General features: G+C 41.6%; 1 protein-coding gene across 1 annotated transcript in view; it reads left to right on the forward strand.

Annotated features, from left to right (window-relative positions):
* PTPRB (protein tyrosine phosphatase receptor type B) overlaps positions 1–24,414 on the forward strand; it is a 202,146-nt gene that overhangs the window by 16,860 nt on the left and 160,872 nt on the right. The window contains exon 3 of the mRNA XM_073620045.1: positions 21,773–22,059. Coding sequence (XP_073476146.1) covers positions 21,773–22,059 — 287 coding nt within the window. The remainder of the gene's footprint in view (positions 1–21,772; positions 22,060–24,414) is intronic.

Genomic DNA, 24,414 nt, shown 5'->3' on the forward strand with positions numbered 1-24,414 from the left:
CACATGGGTGAACACTTAGTGAATTGTCCAGCTTAGGACAGATGTGAGGAAAGTCTTTCCAAAAATCACAGATACAGTAAAAAATATGACAGGGGTTGTAAACCTTCCCTACTTTAAAAATAGTGTAAGATTAAGAGTTTAGACAAGTGAAGATTAAGAGTAAGTTAAGAGTTAAGATGTGCTTTAAAAAAGGATGATGACAGTAGCCAAAGTTTCAAACAGAATGTCTAAAATATTGCTGATTAAGAATAGTGTGGGACAACCACTAGGATAAATGGGAACCTCCATTTTTTTGTTAAAAGTAAAAACCCTTGTAGAGCTATCCCCACAGGAGCTGCTTGGTTTAATGGGTCATTTCTTCTGCCAGGAAACCTTAAACTGCTCAGTCCCAACTGACGTACCTTGTTATAGACTGAAGGTACTTAAACACCTGTGTAACTTAAGCATGCGCATATTACCACTTATAACAGTTCACAGAAAATAGGCCACATGTAACTGATAATAGGTATAGTAAATATTTTATAGTAAATAAAATAAATACACATCCCGATAAACAGGTCAATAAATATGTTGGGTTAACGGATGGGATGATTAGCCTCACCTACAGTCATTGACTTACACTGCAATAAGGCTGAACCCCAATAAACTAGTATACATAGCATTAGTAAGAACTGTATCAACCCTGAAAGCATGAATGGCACAAAGAAAAAGTATCACTTTAACTCTTGCCAATGGCTATTCAAAAAATTCCCTTGAGTGCATTCTGCACATACAGCCCTTTAGTGGGTGAGTGTATGTGTTCCTAACTAAGGGGTACACTTGGAGGTGACTGCCAAATACCTGGTACCTAATTGTCAGTTTTGGCTTGCTTTTGTTGGGGCCCTTCTGTAGGTGGAGCACATGTAGCTGACCCTTTAGGGAGGGCTGACAGACTGCTAGGTACAAGGCAGTCTCAGTTGGCATTAACTGTGGGCAACAAGGGGTTAAGCTCAGTAGTTCACAACACCACTCCCGATATGCAACAGATCAGGTCCAGTACGCTTGGGGACCAATTGTCAGTCCTTACAATCAGATCCTTACATGGCTCAGATTCTCAGTTCTGGTCCCAGCCAAGCAAACAATCTCTCTGCAACTCCTCAGGCTCCCCTAAGCACAGCAAAGGCACCAGATTTCTACACAAGCTCTAACACCGTGAACAGACTACAGCAGCAAGTTGGCACTGTCGCGTTCCCTTCCCTGGTCTGCCTCAGTCTCTCCACATTTGCCCGGGAAAAGTTCTTGTTTCTCCTCCTTTGTGTGCAGGGATGCGTGTCCCCTGTAGCCCAAGGCCCCAGTAATTTGCATTGTACAGTGCTCCTTGGGAACTACATGTCTCATGATGCATTGCGGCTGCCTTCCTACATAGTGCCACTTCCCTACCACTAATTGTCTCAAGCCACTGCCACCAGGAGGGAGGGGGGATGGAGAAGTGAGCTGAGAACACACAGCCACTCCAATGCTGCCATCAGAAAGGAGGAGGTGAGCAGGGGAATCCACAAAGAGCCCGCTCTCCTCACAGCCAGATGTGCACATTAGGGGGGAGGGGGGGTGTTGAGAAAGCTCGTAGCACAGTCTTTCTGTCCATGCCAGCTGGCTCCCTGATCCTCAGCACAACAGTAAGCGAAGTGCTCCACAGTCCATCAAGAGCTGGTTACAAACTTTTAAATATAGGAGCAATATGAAAAAAGTAAAACTTGATTTTGATGTAAACATTTTTTTTATCTGAGTGCTGTTAAAGGGGCAGCAAACTGAAAAGTACTGTATATATATTTTTAAAAGTAACTTCAGTGTACTCTACTAACCATGCCCACTTTTGACAACACCCACAAAATCACATCCCCATTTTTAGCCACACCCACACAATCACATTCCATTTTTAACATTCCCTCAAACAATTTGTCACATATTTTGAAGCAAGAGACAGAAATTCAACTTATAAAGACAAAATAAAAGATTTTAAATAAGAGACATCAAAGTATGCATGCATAGTTTGGGGGGATGTCCTGAAATGATCAGAAAGAAATATGGGGTGCCCACTGAACACCTGGAGGCATGGTCAATAAAGTGGGAGTTGCTTTATGGTGTATGACTTGTAGTGTAGGAGTACAATATGCCACAGCACTAGTGTCATTGGTGGTATTAGCAACCACCAGCATTGGTGTCATTGGCAGCAATAATAACCCCCAGAACTGGTGCAAGAGGCTGTAATGGCAGCCTCCATGTTTCTTTCAGGAAACATTTGCTTTATTTAGCAATACACCTGTTGATAATAGATGGGTCAGTACCCTTGGTGTTGTTTATGAAACGCAGTGCAGAACTGATATTACTGGACAAGTCTGTACAGGTTAGCCTACCTTTACTTTCTTCCTTTTTTGTCCTCTGCAGTGGAATGTAACGTATCCCACCCTACTGTCAAAGCAGTGTATACAATAATATACAAAGCAAAGTGTAATAATGTACAACAACCTACGAAACTAAAATCTGATGACAATAATAATAACCACCCTAACACACATTGGTGTTCAGTGTTTACTTACCTGAACACACATTCCTGCACTTTGCGTATCATAATCGACCACATTGGGATACATTCCAAGTGCCCCCACCTAGCTACGCCACTGCTGGTAGGGACATTTCCTGGTACATTTATTTACTGGGTACAGACCCCTCAAAATGGGTACTATCCCAGGCAAACTAAAATGGGTGGCAACCTGAAAGTAGAATTTGATGAGCTGGTAGTTACTGGCTAACTTATTACAGCTTATTAGAGAGACTCCCTTTTTTTTTGTAGATCACAATGTCTCTCAGAAATATAACATAAAATTTATTTACACTGAGAAAAATTATAAACACAGCACTTTTGTGTTTGCCCCTATTTATCATGAGCTGAACGTAAAGATCTACGACTTTTTCTATATAAACAAAAAGCCTATTTCTCTCAAATATTGTTCACAAATCTGTCTAAATCTGTGTTAGTGAGCACTTTTCCTTTGCCGAGATAATCCATCCACCTCACAGGTGTGGCATATCAAGATGCTGATTAGACAGCATTATTATTGCACAGGTGTGTCTTGGGTTGGCCACAACAAAAGGCCACTCTAAAATGTGCAGTTTTACTGTATTGGGGGGGTCCAAGGGGTCTGAAAACCAGTCGGTATCTGGAGTGACCACCATTTCCCTCACGCAGTGCAACACATTTCCTTCGCATAGAGTTGATCAGGTTGTTGATTGTGGCCTGTGGAATGTTGGTCCATTCCTCTTCAATGAAGAAGTTGCTGGATATTGGCAGGAACTGGAACACTCTGTCGTATACACCAATCCAGAGCCTCCCAAACATGCTCAATGGGTGACATGTCCAATGAATATGCTGGCCATGCAAGAACTTTGATGTTTTCAGCTTCCAGGAATTGTGTACAGATCCTTGCAACATGGGGCCATGCAATATCATGCTGCAACATGAGGTGATGGTCATGGATGAATGGCACAACAATGGGCCTCAGGATCTCGTCACGATATCTCTGTGCATTCAAAAAGCCATCAGTAAAATGCCCCTGTGTTTGTTGTCCATAGCATACGCCTGCCCATACTATAACCCCACAGCCACCGTGGGCCACTCAATCCACAACGTTGACATCAGCAAACCGCTCTATCACACGACGCCATACATGCTGTCTGCCATATGTCCAGTACAGTGAAAACGGGGATTCATCCGTGATGAAAACACCTATCCAAAGTGCCAGATTCCAAGTTGGTTACAACAACGGACTGCAGTCAGGTCGAGACCCTGATGAGGATGACGAGCATGCAGATGAGCTTCCCTGAGACGGTTTCTGACAGTTTGTGCAGAAATTCTTTGGTTATGCAAATGGATTGTTTCAGCAGCTGTCCGGGTGGCTGGTCTCAGATGATCTTGGAGGTGAAAATGCTGGATGTGGAGGTCCTGGGCTGGATCTAGTGCCAAATTCTCTGAAACACCTTTGGAGACAGCTTATGGTAGAGAAATGAACATTCAATTCAAGGGCAACAGCTCTGGTGGACATTCCTGCAGTCAGCATGCCAATTACACGCTCCCTCAAAACTTGCGACATCTGTGGCATTGTGCTGTGTGATAAAACTGAACGTTTAAGAGTGGCCTTTTATTGTGGTCAGTCTTTTTTTTATTGTGGCAATAATCATGCGGTAAAATCAGCATCTGGATATGCCACACCTGTGAGGTGGATGGATTACCTTGGCAAAGGAGAAGTGCTCACTAACACAGGTTTAGACAGATTTGTGAACAACAATTGAGAGAAATAGGCCTTTTTTTGTACATAAAAATATAAATTGTACATCTTTAAGTTTAGCTCATGATAAATAGGGGCAAACACAAACGTGTTGTGTTTATAATTTTGCTCAGTATACAGTATCTCAAATTTGTACCAAAGGCGAAATACCTGTTTTGGTGGGTTTAGTCATTCCAAATATGATTTTGTTTTATGTTTTATACAATATTATTTCTTTGTTTTATTTATATATATATATATATTATATTTTTATCAAGCGTTCTAAAAATAAGAAATATTGTTCTACTTCCGCAATCTAAGCACTGAAATGTAATAACTATAACTGATCCAGTGGTGTGATAGCTTTGCTTACAGTCTCAGTAGCTTGGAAGACAGTGACTCATTTCAAATGACATCCTGCAGATCGTAGAAAGCTTTGATCAAAACTTGTGCAGATCATAACAGATGGACATCAGGTCAAAAAATCATAGGGGTTGATTTACTATGAACATGCTGAAGTTAGAAGCTGATTGGCTACCATGCAGAGCTGCACCAGATTTTGCCCTCTGCAGTTTTAGTAAATCAACCCTACAGTGTGTTTAGCTCCAGCAGAATACAGTACATGGGGTAAATGGTGGCTAAAGCATGAAAAGGAAGGGTGGGACTAACTACAAAGAGCATGCTCTAACTACAGAGGATGGTAGGGACCAAATTATTAAACTTGATAAATACAGTGTTGTACAACAGATAAAAAACTGTGCCCAATATTACAAAGAAAATAGACAATACAAAGTTAAAGACAAAAGAGAAATACAATATCATTTTAAACAATATTTTGGTTGCATGAACTTTAATATTAATTACGCTTTGAAATATTTTTATATTCTGCTGACTTAAAGGAAACCTGAGTTGAGTGAAATATGGAGGTTGTCATTGTTAATTTCCTTCTACAAAGATAATTTCCTGGCTTGCTCTGGCTTCAGTACTTTGAGTCACTGACCTGAAATAAGTATGCAGCCAATGAAGTCAGAATGAAGTAAGAACTCTATGTCTGCATACTTGCTCTTAGCCTCTATATAATGACAAAGTAAAAAAAAAAATCAAAGACAGCCTTTTATATTCCCAATTCAACAGTCTGTCCTTCTATCCCTGTTAAAATTATGCTCAGGAAGATAAAGGTGTTTAGCCACAGAATGAAAAACTCTCATAGAGGCTTACCATAATATTGTAGTGTGGGATTTTCAAGTTCTATTTCCTGAACTATGATTGATTTTTTCATGAACTATAGGGCATATTCTAATATGTGTATCTGGTTCTGCCAAACTGGTGAGGTATGGGAGAGCTGGTGTTATATAAGGGCTGGTTCACACCACCTTTTCTGCATTCCAGATGCATTTCCAAATGCGTGTTTAAATGTGTTTTTGATACATTTTTATGCGTTTCGGGGCATTTTTGATGCATTCTGATGCATTCCGGTGCATTTTTTCCTTTTTTTTTTCTTCATTATAATTAGGGACACATGACATATAATCACACACATAGGTTGGACTTGATGGACTTGTGTCTTATTTCAACCTCACCTACTATGTAACTATATGTAACTATGAGTTTATGTGCTTTTGTCATGCGTTTGATGCGTTCTGATGTATTTTGCTGCATTCTAGATGTGCTCTATGCAAACAAATGCAACACGTTCTATTTTTGTTGGCTGCACTGGAACGCACTACACTTTAGTAAACTAGGGTCATTGGAATCCATGTTAAACACTGTCCATGCTTTTTTGATGCAGAATAAAAATGCACTGGGTGGACTTCAACTGGTGTAAACCAAGCCCTAAAGGATACCTATTTGTTTTTTTTTTGTTTTTTTCATGTTTGGATCCCTTCCACAGTCTGCTATTAAAGACCTTAAAGTAAAATAAAATGTAAAAATAAAAGTGAAAAAACCCAATACACTGGGTACAATATACTTACTATCATGGCCGCTGATATTTTTGTAGATATCTTTTTTTTACTTTCAATGGTTGAACATTATGTCACCTACTTTACATTTATTTTGCACAACAGTTTTAAAGTAAAAGAGGAAGGTCTCTTGTACAGAATATTTTAACCTGGCAAATGTGTCATTTTAATTGTCATTTAGTTCTGTATGCAGTTTTTGTATGAGAACGTGCTAGGTGTTCTGATTATTCTTGCTCATACAAATGTAGTATTAGCTATAAATAGTTCATATGGTCATTTATTATTTTAACTGCAGCAACCAGAAGAACATTATGAGTTATTTACAGGGATATAGGAACAAAAGTCCCAGCTACACCCCTTAATGTCACATGATTTAAAGGTTTGAGATGGTTGCTGGGTTTGGGATTCCTCTAAGTGTACAAGGATTGACAATGTACATTTTTCACAGTTGTAGTACACTTTTTGATCTTCTACCAGCTACTCTATAGTTGATAGCTATTGATCAGATGATCTGTTAGTTATATGATCTCTAAAAACTTTTTTTTTAATGTCTGCTTAATGAATATATTGATCAGTAGGTGATTTTATGAGCTACAGTATAATCGCTTTAGATTAGTGTTTGTGTTTTGCGTAAATCATAAATAAATTTAGGAAATGGAAACTTAACGAACAGATTAACTCGCCGCTTAAATGTATTGGGAAATTGGAAACGGCGCACGAAAAATCCCAGGCACAATTAATAGAACAGGAATTAGCTGGCCGACGTGAAAAGCTCAATCTCTTGCTTATAGACAAAGCAAAAGCCAAATTAACTCGAGGGAGGTGGACATTTTACGAAATTGGGAATAAACCAGGGAGCTTGCTAGCAAACGCTCTTATGCCCTGCACACACGATCGGACATTGATCGGACATTCCATCGGATTTTGGGCCAAACTTGTCTTGCATACACACGGTCGCACAAAGTTGTCGGAAAATCCGATCGTTCTAAACGCGGTGACGTAAAACACGTACGTCGGGACTATAAACGGGGCAGTAGCTAATAGCTTTCGTCTCTTAATTTATTCTGAGCATGCGTGCCACTTTGTGCGTCGGATTTGTGTACACACGATCGGAATTTAAACGATCGGATTTTGTTGTTGGAAAGTTTTATATCCTGCTCTCAAACTTTGTGTGTCGGAAATTCCGACAGAAAAAGTCTGATGGAGCCCATACACGATCGGAATTTCCGACAACACAATCCGATCGCACTTTTTCCATCGGAAAATCCGCCCGTGTGTACAGGGCATTAGAGAAACTACTGCACGAAATCACATCACACAAATAAAAACGCAGAGAGATGAAATGGTTAACACCCCACAGGAAATCGCACAGGTTTTCAAGGAGTATTATGAGAGTCTATACCAATTAGTAGGGAAATCCACCCCAGAAAATGCTCAAAAGAAATGGAGGGCGTCCAGGGAGTATATTAAAGAAACAGAAATGCCAAGGCTGACGAGGAGATAGCCAGAGAACTTGACGTACCAATTACAACAGAGGAATTTATGAGGGCATTAAAACTCCTGAAACTGGGTAAGGCACTGGGCCCAGATGGGTATACCCTGTCATATTACAAAGCGTTCGCTGAGAAACTGGCTCTGGGATTCATAGCAGCCTACAATTCACTACGCGAAGAAAAGAAACACTTTTGGCACACATAACAGTTATCCCAAAAGAAGGGAAGGACCCCTCCCAATGCCCTAGTTATTGCCCTATTTCATTACTGAATGTAGATCTTAAAGTGTTCACAAAGATCCTAGCCATGAGATTAGTAGATCACATTCCGGGCTTATACATCCTGATCAAGTAGGATTTACCCCTGGGAGGGAGGGAAGAGAGAATACACAGCGGGTGGTGAATACGATTTACCTTGCACAAAGGCAGCAGAGACCAATGGTGCTAGTTTCCGCTGATGCGGAAAAAGCCTTTGATAGGGTAGATTGGATGTTTTTAAAAGCTATTTTACAACACATAGGCCTGGGAGAGGGGATGTTAAGCTGGTTTTCCAATTTATACTCAACACCAAGTGCCAGGTTAAAGATAGGCGATAGAATCTCGGAGTCTTTTTCCATTCAAAATGGTACACGACAGGGATGTCCCCTTTCGCCCGTTATTTTTATTCTGACAATGGAACCTTTTTTAAGAAAGATACGGGCAAATTTGAACATTAGGGGATATTAATAAAGGGAGAAGAACAGAAACTTGCAGCATATGCCGATGATTTCATTTTTTTTATAACCTCCCCAGTCATATACCTTCCGTCCCTGCTATCAGAGTTACGTGAATATGAGGAAATATCCAATTTTAAAGTAAACTATGGGAAATTGGAGGCGATGGGGATAGAAATAAATACGTCCCTACTACATTTGATAACTACACAGTTTGATTTTGGATGGACTGAATCCCATATAAGCTATTTAGGGACTAAAATATCGAAAAATTTAAATAAGCTATGTGAGCTTAACTATGCACCAATGGAGAAACAGATCAAACTCGGTCTCTTGAGATGGGATAAAGAAACCTTTACATGGTTCGGGAGAACAAATATTGTAAAGATGAACGTGATGCCAAGACTTTTGTATTTAATACACATCCTGCCAGTTAAGATTCCCCCAAGTTTTCTAAGAGATCTCAGATCAAGATTTTTGAGGTTTATTTGGGCCGGGAAGCCAGCAAGATTATGTAGAACTATACTATCACTGCCTAAGGGAAAAGGAGGGATAGGGTTTCCAGACCCAATAAGATATCAGGAAGCCTCACATTTAGTCAAAGTGGTGGAGTGGTGCGGGCTTTAAAGGAAGAAACCTTGGATACAAATGGAACAGGCGACGATAGATATTTCATTGGAAGGTCTGGTATGGATACCAGAAGCTGATGTGCCAGTGGAAGTAAGGAAACATCTGACGATAGGCGCCACCCTTCGAACGACTAAAAAGATATTTTAAAAATGCCTATCTCGACAAATCCTTGACTCCGATTATAGGTACGCCGGCATTTCAGCCGGGTCTAACGGACCCTAGGTTCGGAGCAATACACTGTAGAGGTATCAGCAGGATCATCCATTTCTCACTGGATAATCGCTTAATGAAAAAAAGGGAGGTGAATGAGAGATATCGTCTGATTTCGATTTTTTTAGGATTATGCAACTAGATGCCTTTATTTGATTGAAGTCAAATACATATGTAGAAGTTAGGGCATTGACAGGGTTTGAGGAGACATGCCTGAAGGGGGAGTCAATAAGACACTTGTCATATTTTTATGCCACATAAACTAGATTAGAAGCACTGCAAGAACTTACTTTCCTCCAGGCATGGGAGAGGGATTTAGATATGTCATTTTCCCAAGAGCAGAGGGACAGGATCTTTCTATTTAATCAAAAGGCATCAGTAGCAAGTAGATACCAGGAGGGGGGATACAAAATTCTTACTAGGTGATATAGAACACCGACTGTATTACTTTGGATATACCCCTAAATGTCAGATGTCTGCTGGAGGTGTCATGAAGCAGAGGGTACTATACTGCACATTTTTTGGGAGTGTGCAAAAATTAAGGAGTTTTGGGGAATGGTTTCTGAAACCATTAAAAGAGGCGTTTCCCTAGGAGATAGACCGGCAGCCTTTTTACTACTTGACAATCTATATCAGTGGAAAAACACAAAAAATCTTTGTTGAGACATCTTCTTACAGCAGCAAGGGCGTGGTTTGTTAGAATCACAGAAATCCAACAAATGGAAAATCTTACTTTGGCGATGAAAGATCAAGATGGGTGGTACCGTAAGATATGGGCCCCTTATTTGGCATATAGGGAGGGTCAGGATGACATCCAAAACTCGTAAAGTGGTCCATAGCTGAGAATAGAAGGGTAGGGTATTGAGCAGTGAGGGGAGGAGGAGGGAGGTGTAGGGAGGGGGGGTTATACTTTCTCTCCCTTTCCTTGTTTTTTCTTTGGTAGGGTTGGATATTATTTAGATAGGGTGCGGGGGTAAAGTAGAAAAAGAGAATTCACACCGAGTTAAGGAGTTACTTAAGAGGTAATACAATGTACACAGTTGGATGGAAATATTAAGGGTGTTATAAAAAGACACTGTAAGATTGTAATGAATTGTAATGTGAAATCTATGAAAAATAAAGAATTTATAAAATAATAAATAAATTTAGGAAACACAATAAAAATAGCTAAAATAATGACATAAGTAAGCGGTAGTATTGCCATTATAAACCATATATAATTGTGTTACAACCTTAAATAGATCTATCCTGCATTATACCCAAGTAGAGATTTTCAGTTGCTCACTTTCTCTCCCTCTCCATCCATCCATCCATCCATCCATCCAACTGTTGCTGTACCTGTAGAGAGTGTACCTTCTTTGAAATTATGTAAAAAGAAAGAGAAACAAACAATACATTTGTGACCTGTTTAACCACTTCAGCCCAGGCCGTTTTTTGCGATACGGCACTGCGTCGCTTTAACTGACAATTGCGCGGTCGTGCGACGTTGTACCCAAACAAAATTTATGTCCTTTTTTTTCCCACAAATAGAACTTTCTTTCTGTGGTATTTTTGATCACCTCTGCGGGTTTTTATTGTTTGCGCTATAAACAAAAAAAGACTGACAATGTTGAAAAAAATAACAATATTTTTTAATTTTTGCTATAATAAATATCCAAAAAAAAATGTAAAAAAAAATAATTTCTTCATCAATTTAAGCCAATATGTATTAATTGGTTTGTGCAAAATTATAGCATCTACAAAATAGGGGATAGATTTATGGCATTTTTATTATTATTATTTTTTTTTTTACTAGTAATGTCGGTGATCAGCAATTTTTAGCGGGACGTCGACATTGCGGCAGACAGATTGGACACTTTTGACACTTTTTTGGGACCATTGACATTTATACATCGATCAGTGCTGTAAAGATGCACTGATTACTGTGTAAGTGTCACTGGCAGGGAAGGGGTTAAAGTGGTTGAAAACCCTTACACACCACTTTTCCCTACAGGTAAGCCTGTAATAAGGCTTACCTGTAGGTACTGGAAATATCTCCAAAACCTGCACGGTTTAGGAGATATTTACCATATACGCTTGCGCCGACGTCATCTGCGCATGCACACTAAAAAAAGGCACAATCGTGCCGTTTCTATAGGGCCTGTGCAGTGACCGTCGGCTCTTGCGTGCATGTGCGGGAGTGACGTCACGTGACTCCAGACAGTCACAGAGCCCACAGCCCCGGAAGGAAGAGGGGTAAAGATGGACGAGGCCACCAGCGGGGACATCACTGGCTTCGTTTGCAGGTAAGTGCAACATAATGGGCTAGTATACGATGCATACTAGTCCATTATGCTTTTACTTTGCAGGGGAATAAAGTGGAAGTAAAAACCATCAGGGTTTACTTCCTCTTTAACACTAGGGGTGAATCACGGGGTTAAATGTGTTCCCTGGGAGGTGCTTTCTAACTGTTGGGGGAGTGAACTGGCAGGGAGTAAAGAGAGATCGCTGTTCCAAATCACTAGTAACAGACAATCACTCTGTACTCCCCTGACAGAACGGCTATCTGTTTGTTTACATTACCAGATCCCCATCCTACCTCTCTGTGGAGCGGTGTCCAGTGGACATCGCAGCCGCCGGGCCACACGCATTGGCTTGGGCGTGTGGCCGGCCGTACGCGTGCCCACTGTATCTATTGCACAAGGCTATGTACTCTTACGGCGATTTGCGCAATAGAGCCGACCTGCCGCAGTATAATGACGGCGGCTGGTCAGCAAGTGGTTAATAGTGCCATCGATAAAACTGATAACCACCCTAGCAAAAAGCATATTTATTTATTTAAATTAGAAAATGATATATTAACGCTATGTGGCATGCTGACCATGAAGTCTAGCTTGCGTGTTAAATATAATACCGTCCTTTCTTTTCAATGACCCACTAAAAAAAAGTTTGACTGTCATCCAAATGTTCATGCAGCACTTGGCACATCAAGTTTCCTGTGGAAGGAAAGGCAGGTCCTTTCAGCACACTTACTTGGTGTTACGATACTTGACTGTGATTTGTACTGTTCAAGGACGTATTTATTCATCTGCCAAACAAGTGCTGAAAGAAATCTGATATTAATATGGCACACACTTACTTTTTATCAGTGGTGGTCAACTAGAAAATTATAGAGGGCCACAAATATGTCCCCTGACATGTTGAGAGTGCTGCACAATAGCAGCATTTTTTGTGCATTGAGGTGCGTAGGGGTTAATTTTATAAAGGCAAATAGGCCATGCACTTTGCAAATTGCAGTTGCTCCAGAGCTTAGTAAATGAGGTAAAGCTTCACTTTGCAAAGAATACCCAATCACGTGCAAGGAAAACAATTGGCCACAATTACAATCCTAGCATTTGTATCAGTGGACACAATAATCATCCCCAGCATTGGTGTCAGAGACCGCAATAATAAACCCCAACATTGTTGTCAGTGGCCATACTATTATACTCCCCATTTCCCTTTACTGATGATCAATTGCAGTGCTATTTGAACCTCCTCTGTTGTTGGTCAGTGACAGTATCATACCTCCCAACTTTCTGAGATGGGAATGAGGAACACCTATCAGCAAAAGTATGCAGGAATAGGACACACCCCTTGTCACTTTATGAAATTTTAAATAGAGGTATGGCGCTTCCTTATGAAGTGTGTACTTGATAATAATGTGACCGATATGAGCTATACCATACACAAACAGGGATAAATAATCATATAAGTGCCCCCATAACTGGTAAATATATGTGATACGAAACGTGAAGAAGACCCTAATTAGGTACCATATACCTATATGCCCAGGTAATTTCCAAAAAGTACCACTAGGTGTGGCTGCTGATACACTATGCAGCTAATGATGATTCCAACATATATATATGCAAAAAATATAAAAATTAGTATAATATACCAGTGCAATCAAATCCAAAAAATTATTATGTACCCAAATGATCTGCAAAATGTGTAATAACTTATATGGATAGAAAAAATGTTCTGTCACAAGTAATGCATCCCAAACTGCAAATGGCAGAAAATTATATGTATATAAATATGCAAAAAAGTTGTATACCAGTGCAATCAATCCAAAAAATATGTATCCAAATGATCTACACAATGTGTCTCAACATATTGAATAACGAAAAAATAATAAAAAATATTAAAAAATAAAAAACACAAAAAACTGTCACACGTGATACGTCCCAGATTGCAATTAGCAGATAAAAAAAAAAAAAAAAAAAAAAAAAAGAAGTTCCAAGAGTTTGGTGACTGTGGTGCCCTTATAGATGAAAAATCCGTGACTTCTGTGCTCCCCCTTTTGGCTCCCCACTCACCGACTCCCACTGCCCCTGCAGGGGTAACAGACACTTCAGGATCCCAATCCCGTCCTCTTGGCCGATATCCCGTGGTCACTGAGATAGGATGTCCTCTCTCCCAGGCGTTTCCAAATAGCCTCTTTGTACCACCTCCTTATACCACGTCCAAGACAGGGATCCCCAAAGAAATCCTCATAAAAAGAGATGCCACCTCATAGTGTAGTAATAAAATTAAAACTTTATTCCCATAAAAAAGCTCCCCACATGGGAGAAATTAAAAGCATGTAACACTACACTATGGGTGAAGCCGAAAGCCAGGAAGTAATACACCGCAGCGTGCGGTCCAGCTGCGTTCCAGGCTCTCTCGCTCCGTACCCGGAAATGACGTAAGTGCGTAGCTCCGCCTTACGCGTTTCGTCATCGACGTTTTCAAAGGCGGCGCGTCACCCCCCTTAAAGGAGAATTGCACAAAAAAACAAGATTGGTTAAGCCTACAAGTGCTTTTTTTACCACTACTATTACTTTATATTGGCTTTTGCGATTTACAAATGCAGCAATTTAGAAATCAGATGAAAGGTTTAGTGCTGGAAAACACTTTTTGATAGATAAAAAGTGCACTTTATATACATCTAGATAGATCAGACCAAAATGAGGGACAAATGGGGAGGAATGAGGGACAGAGGGACATTGCTCCAAATCAGAGACAGTTCCTCGAAATCAGGGACAGTTGGGAGCTATGTAGTATGATTTACCCCCCCCACACACACACACACACACACGGAACCAAATCAATAAATTCCTGTTCATCATATACCTGCATACCGGGTATACTGCATTCTAGGCTTCAATCAAAAGAATCCACAGGCTTTGCCAGATAAACACCTTATTTAAAGTAGATGTAAACCCAGACACTAAAATCATACAAAATCTTTAAATATAATATAACCTTAACCACTACCGGGGACTTTTACCCCTTCCTGCCCAGGCCAATTTTCAGCTTTCAGTGCTGTTGCACTTTGAAGATAATTGAGAGGTCATGCAACACTGTACCTAAATTTTGTTCACACAAATAGAGCTTTCTTTTAGTGGTATTTAATCACCACTGAGTTTATTAACTTTTTGCTAGATAAACAAAAAAGCCTGAAATTTGTTTTTTAAAAAATGTGTTTTTCTTCTTTCTGTTATAAAAATGTTGCAAATAAATAATTGTTCTCTATAAATTTTGGTCAAAGTGTATTCTGCTACATATCTTTGATGAAAATAACCCAAATCAGTGCATATTATTTAGTCTGTGTGAAAGTTATAGAGTCCACAAACTATGGTATATATCTGAAAATTGATCAATCCTAAAATACTGACAGACTATCGCATTTCTTGAGGCCCGAAAATGCCAGGACACTACAAATACCCCCAAATGACCCCCTTTTTATAAAGTAGATAGTCCAAGGTATTTAGCAAGAGGCATGGCAAGTTTTATGAAGTTGTAATTTTTTGTCAAAATGTTTTGGCAAATAAACAAATTAAGTCATTCTTTTTTTTACATATTTTCACCAATGCAGTATATTGTTATCATATAACAGGTGTGGCTGTAATCAGGGACACTGACTGGTGACAGTACAAAAAAAATTGTAATAATTTTTTTTTTATTACATTTTTTTTTATACATTGTTTGCTTATAGCAGTGCATTACATTGCTATAAGCAAGCATTTTACTGAATGAAACTGATTCATTTAATCTATTTTGTTTTGATTAGCTGTGATTGGCCAGAGCTAATCACATGGTGCAAATAGGCTGTAATTGGCCCTGTCTGTACCATATGATCACACTGACCAATCACAGCTAGCAACACAGTTGTACCCAATGGATGGCATGAAAGGAAGCCATCTATTGTATACAACTTTCATGTCACCTGCTGTGACTGGTCACGGCGGTCACATGGTACCGGTAGCGAGATGGTACTCTGATCAGTCATCGATGACAGATCGTGCAGCCCCACAGCCTCGCAATCAGCAAATTCTGACGTCCGGTCAGAATAATAAAACTACCGCCCAGCCATCAATCTGTTATTGGCTTGGTGGGAACTAGTTAAAGTGGAACTTCACTCTCCCAAGTAACATTGATTATTTTTAATCCTCATGCTGCTAGCATTAGTGAAAATATAGGAAAGTATATTATATTACTTGTGTTAAACTTTTTTTACATTTCTTCAGTTACTTCCTGGTTTCTTGCCTAGGCAAATGATGTCATACATCCCAGGAGGCTTCAGGAGGGGAGGAGAAGAGGAGGGGTTTTCTCAGTTAAGCACACTCTCCTGCATGCATGCCTGAGCTAAGGGCAGATGGATTTCAGGATTTTTTTTTCTCAAAAGCTGCAAACTTAAAATATTAAAAATTTTAAGTGCATTACACTGCTATAAGCAAGCATTTTACCCGGCCAGTGACAGATCGCATTGCTGCATGGCCCCACCGCTGCGTGAACGGCGCATCCTGACTGGACGTCATATGACGTCCAGTCAGGATAATAAAACCACTGCCCAGCCATCAATCAGCTTTTGGCTGAGTGGGAACTAATTAACTACTTCAAGTCCAGACACTTTCAACCTTTTCCAGTCCAGGCCATTTTCCAGCTCTCAGTGCGGTCACAATTTGAATTACTCAGCCATGTAGCAGTGTATCCAAATTACATCTGAGACAGATATAGCTTTCTTTTGGTGGTATATTTCATTATATCTTGCTATATAAATGAAAAAATACCAAAAATCGTTTTTTAGTTTCTGTTAAAAAAATTTTGTTAAAAATTTTGCAAATAAATAATCTTTCTCAAAACATTTAGATCAAAATGTATTCTGCTACATTTCCTTTGCAAAAAGAACCCAAATCCGTATATATTGTTGTGTATGTTTGAAAGTTCTAGAGCAGTGGTGCCAAACCTTTTAAGGCACGAGGGCCACTTTAACGACTTGGTAGCCAGTAGTGAGCCACAATGAGCTGAGCGGGCAGATGATTTTTGGGTGGATCGGATTGGACACAAGTCTGCTTACATCTCTATAGAGGTGAATAGAGGGTCTGATTGGGTCCACCTGAAAAACAGTCAGGCTGACCGATCGTGTGAAAGGGGCCTAAGGCTGCTTTCACACTGATGCACTACAGTTTACATGCACCTCAACCAGTGGCATCGGGAGGGGGAGCTGACTGGTGCTATAGCCCCGAGTGGGCACCCAAAAAGCCCCTCGGGTCTCGGTCTTAACGATGGCAATTATTAGCCCTGAGTCCCAAGGCCTGTGGTTGGCCGGGAACTCTAAGCTATTGGCCGCCTGCCACCGGACAGCCTCTGAAGAGAAGGGGGCAAGGTTTACAGAGTGGGGATCTCCATCTCCTGCTTACCCGGTGCGGCCGAGTGACATACGAGGTCCCGCCTCCTGGACTGGCTGAGCTCCTATGATGGACATCACACTGGTCCAATGCCAGGATGTGAAACATCCATCATAGGAGCTGAGCCGGTTCAGGAGGTGAGACTTAGTGTGACACTGAACGTGTTGGGGAAGTGGGAGAACCCCAGGGCCCGCTCTGTGTAAACCGGCGGTGGCTCTCCTCTCCTGATGCCTGGGGCTGGGCACTGCTGTCTGATCAGTCTGTATCCATGTGCATAGCCAGGTAAGGCTGAGCTAATGGGATGGGGCCAGACATTGATGGGCACTGAGGATGAGACTGCATTTATGGGCATTGGTGACTTGAGGCTGCATTGATGGGCACAGGTGACTTGAGGCTGCATTGATGGGCACTGGTGAGGCTGCATTGATGGGCACTGGTTAGGCTGCATTGATGGGCACTGGTGAGGCTGCATTGATGGGAACTGATGAGGCTGCACTGATGGACTGGTGAGGGTGCATTGCTGGGTACTGGTTAGGCTGCATTGATGGGCACTGGTGAGGCTGCATTGATGGGCATTGTGCCCATCAATGCAGCCTCACCAGTGCCTATCAATGCAGCTTTACCAGTGCCCATCAATGCAGCCTCACCAGTGCCCATCAATGCAGCCTCACAAATACCGCATTGGTGAGGCTGCATTGAGGGGCACTGGTGAGGCTGAGATGATGGGTACTGGTGACACTGCATTGATGGGCACTGATAAGGCTGCATTGATGGGCACTGATGAGGCTGCATTGATGGGCACTGGTAAGGCTGCATTAATGGGCATTAGTGAGGCTGAGCTGATGGGCACTGATGAGGCTGCATTGATGGGCATTGGTGAGGCTGCATTGATGGGCACTGATCAGGCTGCATTGATGGGCACTGATCAGGCTGCATTGATGAGCACTGGTGAGGCTGCATTGATTGGCATTGGTGAGACTGAGCTGATGGTCACTGATGAGGCTGCATTGATGGGCATTGGCGAGGCTGCATTGAAGGGTACTGGTGAGGCTGCATTGATGGGCATTGGTGAGGCTGCATTGATGGGCACTGATGAGGCTGCATTGATGGGCACTGGTGAGGCTGCATTGATTGGCATTGGTGAGTCTGAGCTGATGGGCACTGATGAGGCTGACTTGATGGGCGCTGGTGAGGTTGCATTGATGGGCACTGGTGAGGCTGCATTGATGGGCATTGGGGAGGCTGCATTGATGGGCACTGATCAGGCTGCATTGATGGGCACTGATCAGGCAAGGTATTTAGTAAGAGGCATGTGAGTTTTTTGAAGTTTTTAATTTTTTTGTCACAATTTTTTTTTTTATAAAATTAGTTTTTGTTTCACAAAATTGCCATTTTAACAAGTTATTTCTCACACACAAATACACATTCTGCTACACCCCCTGAGTATAGGGATACCACATGTGTGACACTTTTTCACAGTCTAACACAGCATAAATTACGAATCTATTTTCCTTACTACCTATCACATTTTTGGAGGCCCTGGAGCCCCAAGACAGTGGAAACACCCACAACGTTACCATATTTTGGAAAGCAAACACTCCAAGATAGTTTCTGAAAGACATAATTAATCTTTTTAAAATGTAATTTTTTTTTTGCCACAAGTTTTTGGAAAATGCAGAAAAGAAAATGAAAATATATATTTTTTGTGCACATCATTGTCAAGTAATAAGCTATTTCTAACACACATCATAGGCATACTAAGGTCCCTTTCACATGGGCGATCCAATCAGGTCCACCTGTCAGTTTTTCAGGTGGACCTGATCGGACCCTCCAGTCTCTTCTATGGAGCGGCAGATGTCAGTGGACACATGTCTGCTGACACCCGATCCAATCCTGTCCACCAAAAACAGACAGATGAGTTATGTATTAATCATCCATCTGGCAGATCAGATCAGATTGCCCCATAGACGAGAGCGGGCTGTGTCCCCGCCTGCTCTGCATAGCAGGGTAGGGATCAGTGGAGAGATCCCCCACTAAGCAAGTGGATCCCGGTTCACAGGATTCCCATGTGAAAGGGGCCTTAGAATTACACCCCAAAACACATTCTGCTACTCCCCCCAAGTATGGCAATACCACATGTGAGACTTTTTTACAGGCTAACCACAAAGAGGGGCCTAAAGCCTAAGGAGCACCTTTAGGTGTTATAGGGACATGAATTACGCATCTAATTTCCTGACTTCCTGTTACATTTTTGGAGGTCCTGGGGAACCAGGACAGTGGAAACACTCACAAAATAACCACATTTTGGAAAGAAAACACCCCAAAGTATTTTCTAAGAGGCATGGTGAGTCTTTTGAAGACGTCATTTTTTTGCCTGTAAATTGTTGGAAAATACAGAATGAAAAATAAAATTATTTTTTTGCACAAAGTTGTCAATTTAATAAGACATTTCTCACACACAGCATAGGCATACTTAGGATTACAGCTCAAAACAAATTCTGGTACTCCTTCCGAGTATGGTGATACCACATGTGTGGGACTTTTTTACTGTCTGGACTGATTATATACCGGACATTGTATCTTGTATATAACACAAATCAACCAACTGTATCAAAAACAATGAACTGTAATGGTCACCTTTGTATGCTTGATCGGGAAATATAGCTTAGTGTAGTGTCCCCTATTTCAGTCTCAGTTTCTATAAGCCAAGCAAGCCTAGCTTACTGGCACATGGCTTCTCCCAGGAATATCATGTTCACTGACCATAAAGTACAGGATGCTAAAAAAAGGAAGAACAAAAAAGTATCTGTGTTTCCAGGAGTGCAGTTGTCCGCAGGGGGTGGCTGGGACTGGTGTCAGTGGCGTCGGACATGCAGATGAGTCAGTTCAGGCATAGGCAGAGACATGGTCAGCAAAAGGCAAAGGCTTGGTCCAGGCAACAGGCAGTAGCATAGTCAATAAACAGTTCAGGGTTAGTACAGGCGACAGTCAGGGACACAAACTGTGACTGGCTGCATCATTAGGGTTCCTTCACACATGATGCTGAGGGGGGGACTTGTGGTTGAGCAGCGGTTTCACTGCCCCTCAACCGCTACCCCCTTTAGCTGCAGAGGCAGTGGCCAAGGGTGTACACATGGTACAGCTGCAATGCTTTGCTTCAAAGCTGTGGCAGGAATTATACCCCCTGTATGATCGTGACCCATTCAAGTGAATGGAGTTGCTTGTGTGGGGTCCAAGGGGTTAAAGCAGGTGGTGAGAAGGCGATACAATGCCTCTTTACTGCCTGTCCAATGCTCTCTAAAGAGCCATCCAAACATGGATGGCTCTTTAGAGAGCATCACTCATGTGAACAAGTCCTTATGGTGACACTATGACTGGTGTGGCGGTGATCAGGGACACTGCAGCTGGTATGGTGGTGTTTGATGGCCAATATAACTGGTGTGGCAGTGATCAGGGACACTGGGACTGGCATGGCAGTGGTTATTGACAATATGAGTGCTGTGACTGATATCAAGGACACTGTAACTGGCGTGGTGGTGATCAGGGACACTGTAACTGTTGTGGTGATAATTATGTACACTGCGACTTGTGTGGCGGTGATCATAAACGCTGTAACTGGTGTGGTGGTGATTAGGGACAGACTGGCGCCGCAGTGATCAGAGACACTTCAACTGATGTGGCGGTTATGAAGGACAATATGACCAGTATGGCAGTGATCCCAACCATGACGCTACCTGCCTGGAGTTTGCATGTTCTCCCTGTGCCTGCGTGGGTTTCCGCCGGGTACTCCGGTTTCCTCCCACAATCCAAAGACATGCTGGTAGGTTAATTGGCTTCTGTTCAAAATTGGCCCTAGTATATGAATATGAGTTGGGGACCTTAGATTGTGGGCTCCTTGAGGGTAGGGACCAATGTGAGCATGCGATATATGTGTAAGTTGATGGCGCTATATGGGTACCTTAAATAAATAATAATATAATAGATGACCATCTTAATGAGATGCAATGTACAGGGATAGGGATAATTGTACACACGCACACTCACTTGGGTTGAACTGGATTGACTGGTGTATTTATTCAACCTTACTAACTATGTAACTATGATCAAGGACAATGTGATTGGTGGGGTGGTGATCAGGAACAATATGACTGATGTAGCGGTAATCAGGGACAACATAGCTGGTGTGACAGTGATTGGGGACAATATGAGTAGTGCGGCGGTGATTAAGGACACTGAGTGATAACAGGATGTGAAAAAAAAAAAATGTACTTTTTTTTTTTTTTTACATATTGTCACCAGAGCAGTGCAGTGTCACCATTGTGACACTGTACTACTCTGGGGAGGTGATCAGGGATTTTCTTTTACATTTTGATTGCTTATTACAGTGATGAAATAAGTAGAAATTTCCCAAACAGGGACACAGACCACAATAAAAAGTTGACTCTTTACAAAAACAAAAGTTTTATCTGGAGTTTTGATTACACATCCCATCATCTAACACAGCAGAGTCATGTGCTATCATTAAACCCCTTCTAGATGTTTATTATTATTATTATTATAATACAGGATGTATATAGCGCCAACAGTTTGCGCAGCGCTTTACAACATGAGGGCAGATAGTACACTTACCATACAATTCAATACAGGAGGGATCAGAGAGCCCTGCTCGTTAGAGCTTACAATCTAGATTGTATGAACACTGCTTGTATTGAAGAAAATTTAATTTGTATTTTTTCCTGACAGCAATACACTTTCTTTTCTTTTTTTATAGACCTCAAGTATACTACAGTGAGTCCTACAACCAGGAGTACTCTACTACCCACCACGGATCAGTTATCAGTATCGGTTACCACTGTCACTGAGATGAACTACACTAATGTCACACATAGGACTCTGGACACCAGCACCCAGAGCGACACCAGCACCCAGAGCAACACCAGCACCAAGAGCCAGCAGCAGAATGAGAGTCTGCCATCCACAGAAAATCCATGGTCTACTGTTACTACACAAGTCTGGAATGCAACTACAGCACAACCTTTTATTAATGAAATCAAAGAGGTAAGATTACTGAATCCGTTTTGTATAACATAACATTCTAATCTATGTGTCATATAACAATAGCTTAGAACTCGTATAAAAAACCCCTGATATTTATGGTAAATGGTTGTTTCTCCTAGTCAGATTTCAGCACTCAGTACCTCCCAGCTATTCTTGTAGTACGGCTTATAATGTTTGGAGCCTGAAAGGACAGAATCTTAAAAATAATTTTTAAGTGTGTTTAAAATATGTTTTTATATATTCAAAAAATGTATTTCCTGTATAATCAGATAAATTTGAAACATTGCACATACATTTGCCAGTTGTTTACAGTACATAGTTCAATAACTGAAGCAAAAAGTGTTAAATGAGCCACAGAAGAGACTCAACCCCACCCCCCCACCCCCTTTTACCCTGCTCTGTATGGCTCCATATAGAATTTCCATCAGAGGGACACGGTCTGAAACCAAACAGCTACTGCTGTGCTCTCTCCTTATAAAATACAGAATGCTCAGCGACATTAGTGTTACGAGTCTTCTCTACACCAAAGAGGTTGTAAAACTCTAACATGAAAAATAAACCAAAAACATACCCTTCTATAGTGTGGATGTAGCACCCTCCTAGTGTAGGATGCTAGGCAAATTTAGTGTTTGCTTCCTTCTGTAGTCAAGGGAGCAGTGATGGTCTGTTCTGGTCTCTTTAAGGTTTCACAGGCTGGGAGTTTGATTGCTTCCCCCTGCCTCTGGAAGAAGCTTCTAGAACATAGGGAGGGAGAATCAAATGATCAGCCAGAATACATATTATGGTCTGGCCAATCCATGGAGAGGAGTGTCCAGAAGATGTCTGGGGAGGTGATAAACAATCTGAAGCCCTGGAAAGATGGTTCCCTATTCCTAGGAGGGTTCCAAGTCTTATGGGAGACCTGCTCCCCATCTCAGGTAGCCTGTGGATTGTTTAGCTGTTTGTGAGGCCTCAACGGTATCAGCTGAGGCCTGGAGTGATCTCCCTGAGGGATTGGCTGTGGGACTTCACCGTAAGGGATCTGGTCTGGAGGAGGTTTACCTCCCTCAGTGGGTCATGTCCAAAGAAAGCTGGAAGATGTGCAGCTGTCCTGGGGACCTGTGAGTAATAACCCTGAACTGATACCTGGTGAATGTTTGCTTTTGAGATATAAGTTCTAGAGATACCTATGGACCGAGACTGTTCTCATAGGGTCACAGAATTCTGCCCACCCCCCTGTCCTCAGAGGGGAAGTGTGAGCCTACAGAAGAGTGTCCTCTGATTACTGTGCAGTGCTTTGGAGTATACCATGCCCTAACCTTTCTACATTAGTCCAAAGCCATTCCAGTTTCCCCTTAAGAAAGCATGTATGGTCTATCTAGACGGTGATTCTATTTGTGTTTGTGCACAGATGCAATTATGTTTGCTTACTTGAAGCACATATTATGCACATATTATGATTTTCAGTTTGTAATGCTGCAACTTGTGTTTTAGTGTGCAAATCTATCTAACATTTGACTTGGAATGCTCACTACTATCTATTTCAAAGATAGCTACCATAAGAAGTTTTAAAATTCCTCATTTAGGTAAAATTATGAAAATAGAGAACAGTATGGCTGAAATAAAAAAAAAAAAAATCATATCAAAAGCTAAACGCTTACTCAGAATGTGTAGCCACTAATAGTACACTAAAAGATTCCTATTGCTTTTTGGGGGTATGTCACAGAATGTTTTGTAAACGATTTTTTATAAATCAGTCTTAGATCTTCTTGTTCAGATCCATGTGTGATATGTGTGTGTAGGTGGGGTTCAGCGTGTGTGGCGGTGATAATTCACACAGCCAGGTGAGGTGTAAAATTTGTATTGAAGTGATGCAGTAACAGTTCACAACAAACCCTGTGGGAAGGCTACCCACCCGGTTGCACTTACGGTTTCCAGCAATGCGAAAGAAGCAAATATCAGCCTGACCGACAGCGTCTGTTGAGAGAGGGGCAGAATGCGGCCTGGCCGTCTCGTGCCAAACTGGGAAAAAGTCCAGAAAAGATGAAACTCTACATTTTCCCTCCTCATCTGGAACCTTTCCCTAATGCAAGTACTATCCGTAACAGGTGGGGTACCTGTCCCTAGTTTAATAACTCGCAAATGCATGCCAAACCTAGGACCCAGGGCCTTAAAAAGGCTCTGTCTGACCCAATATGGCTACCGGAGTCACATCCAAACAGAAGGCTTCCCCAGTGACTCAGAAAACCATGTTCCTCCTGACTTCCTCTCTAACTGCGGTGCCGCTGTGGAATAGCGCCACCTGCAGTGGAGAAAGTAGACTGCACCTGCCTACTGTGTGCTATACATTTTTCCTAAAGGATAATTCAGGTCAGT

Source organism: Aquarana catesbeiana, linkage group LG03 (assembly GCF_042186555.1).
Source record: "Aquarana catesbeiana isolate 2022-GZ linkage group LG03, ASM4218655v1, whole genome shotgun sequence".
NCBI lineage: Eukaryota > Metazoa > Chordata > Amphibia > Anura > Ranidae > Aquarana > Aquarana catesbeiana.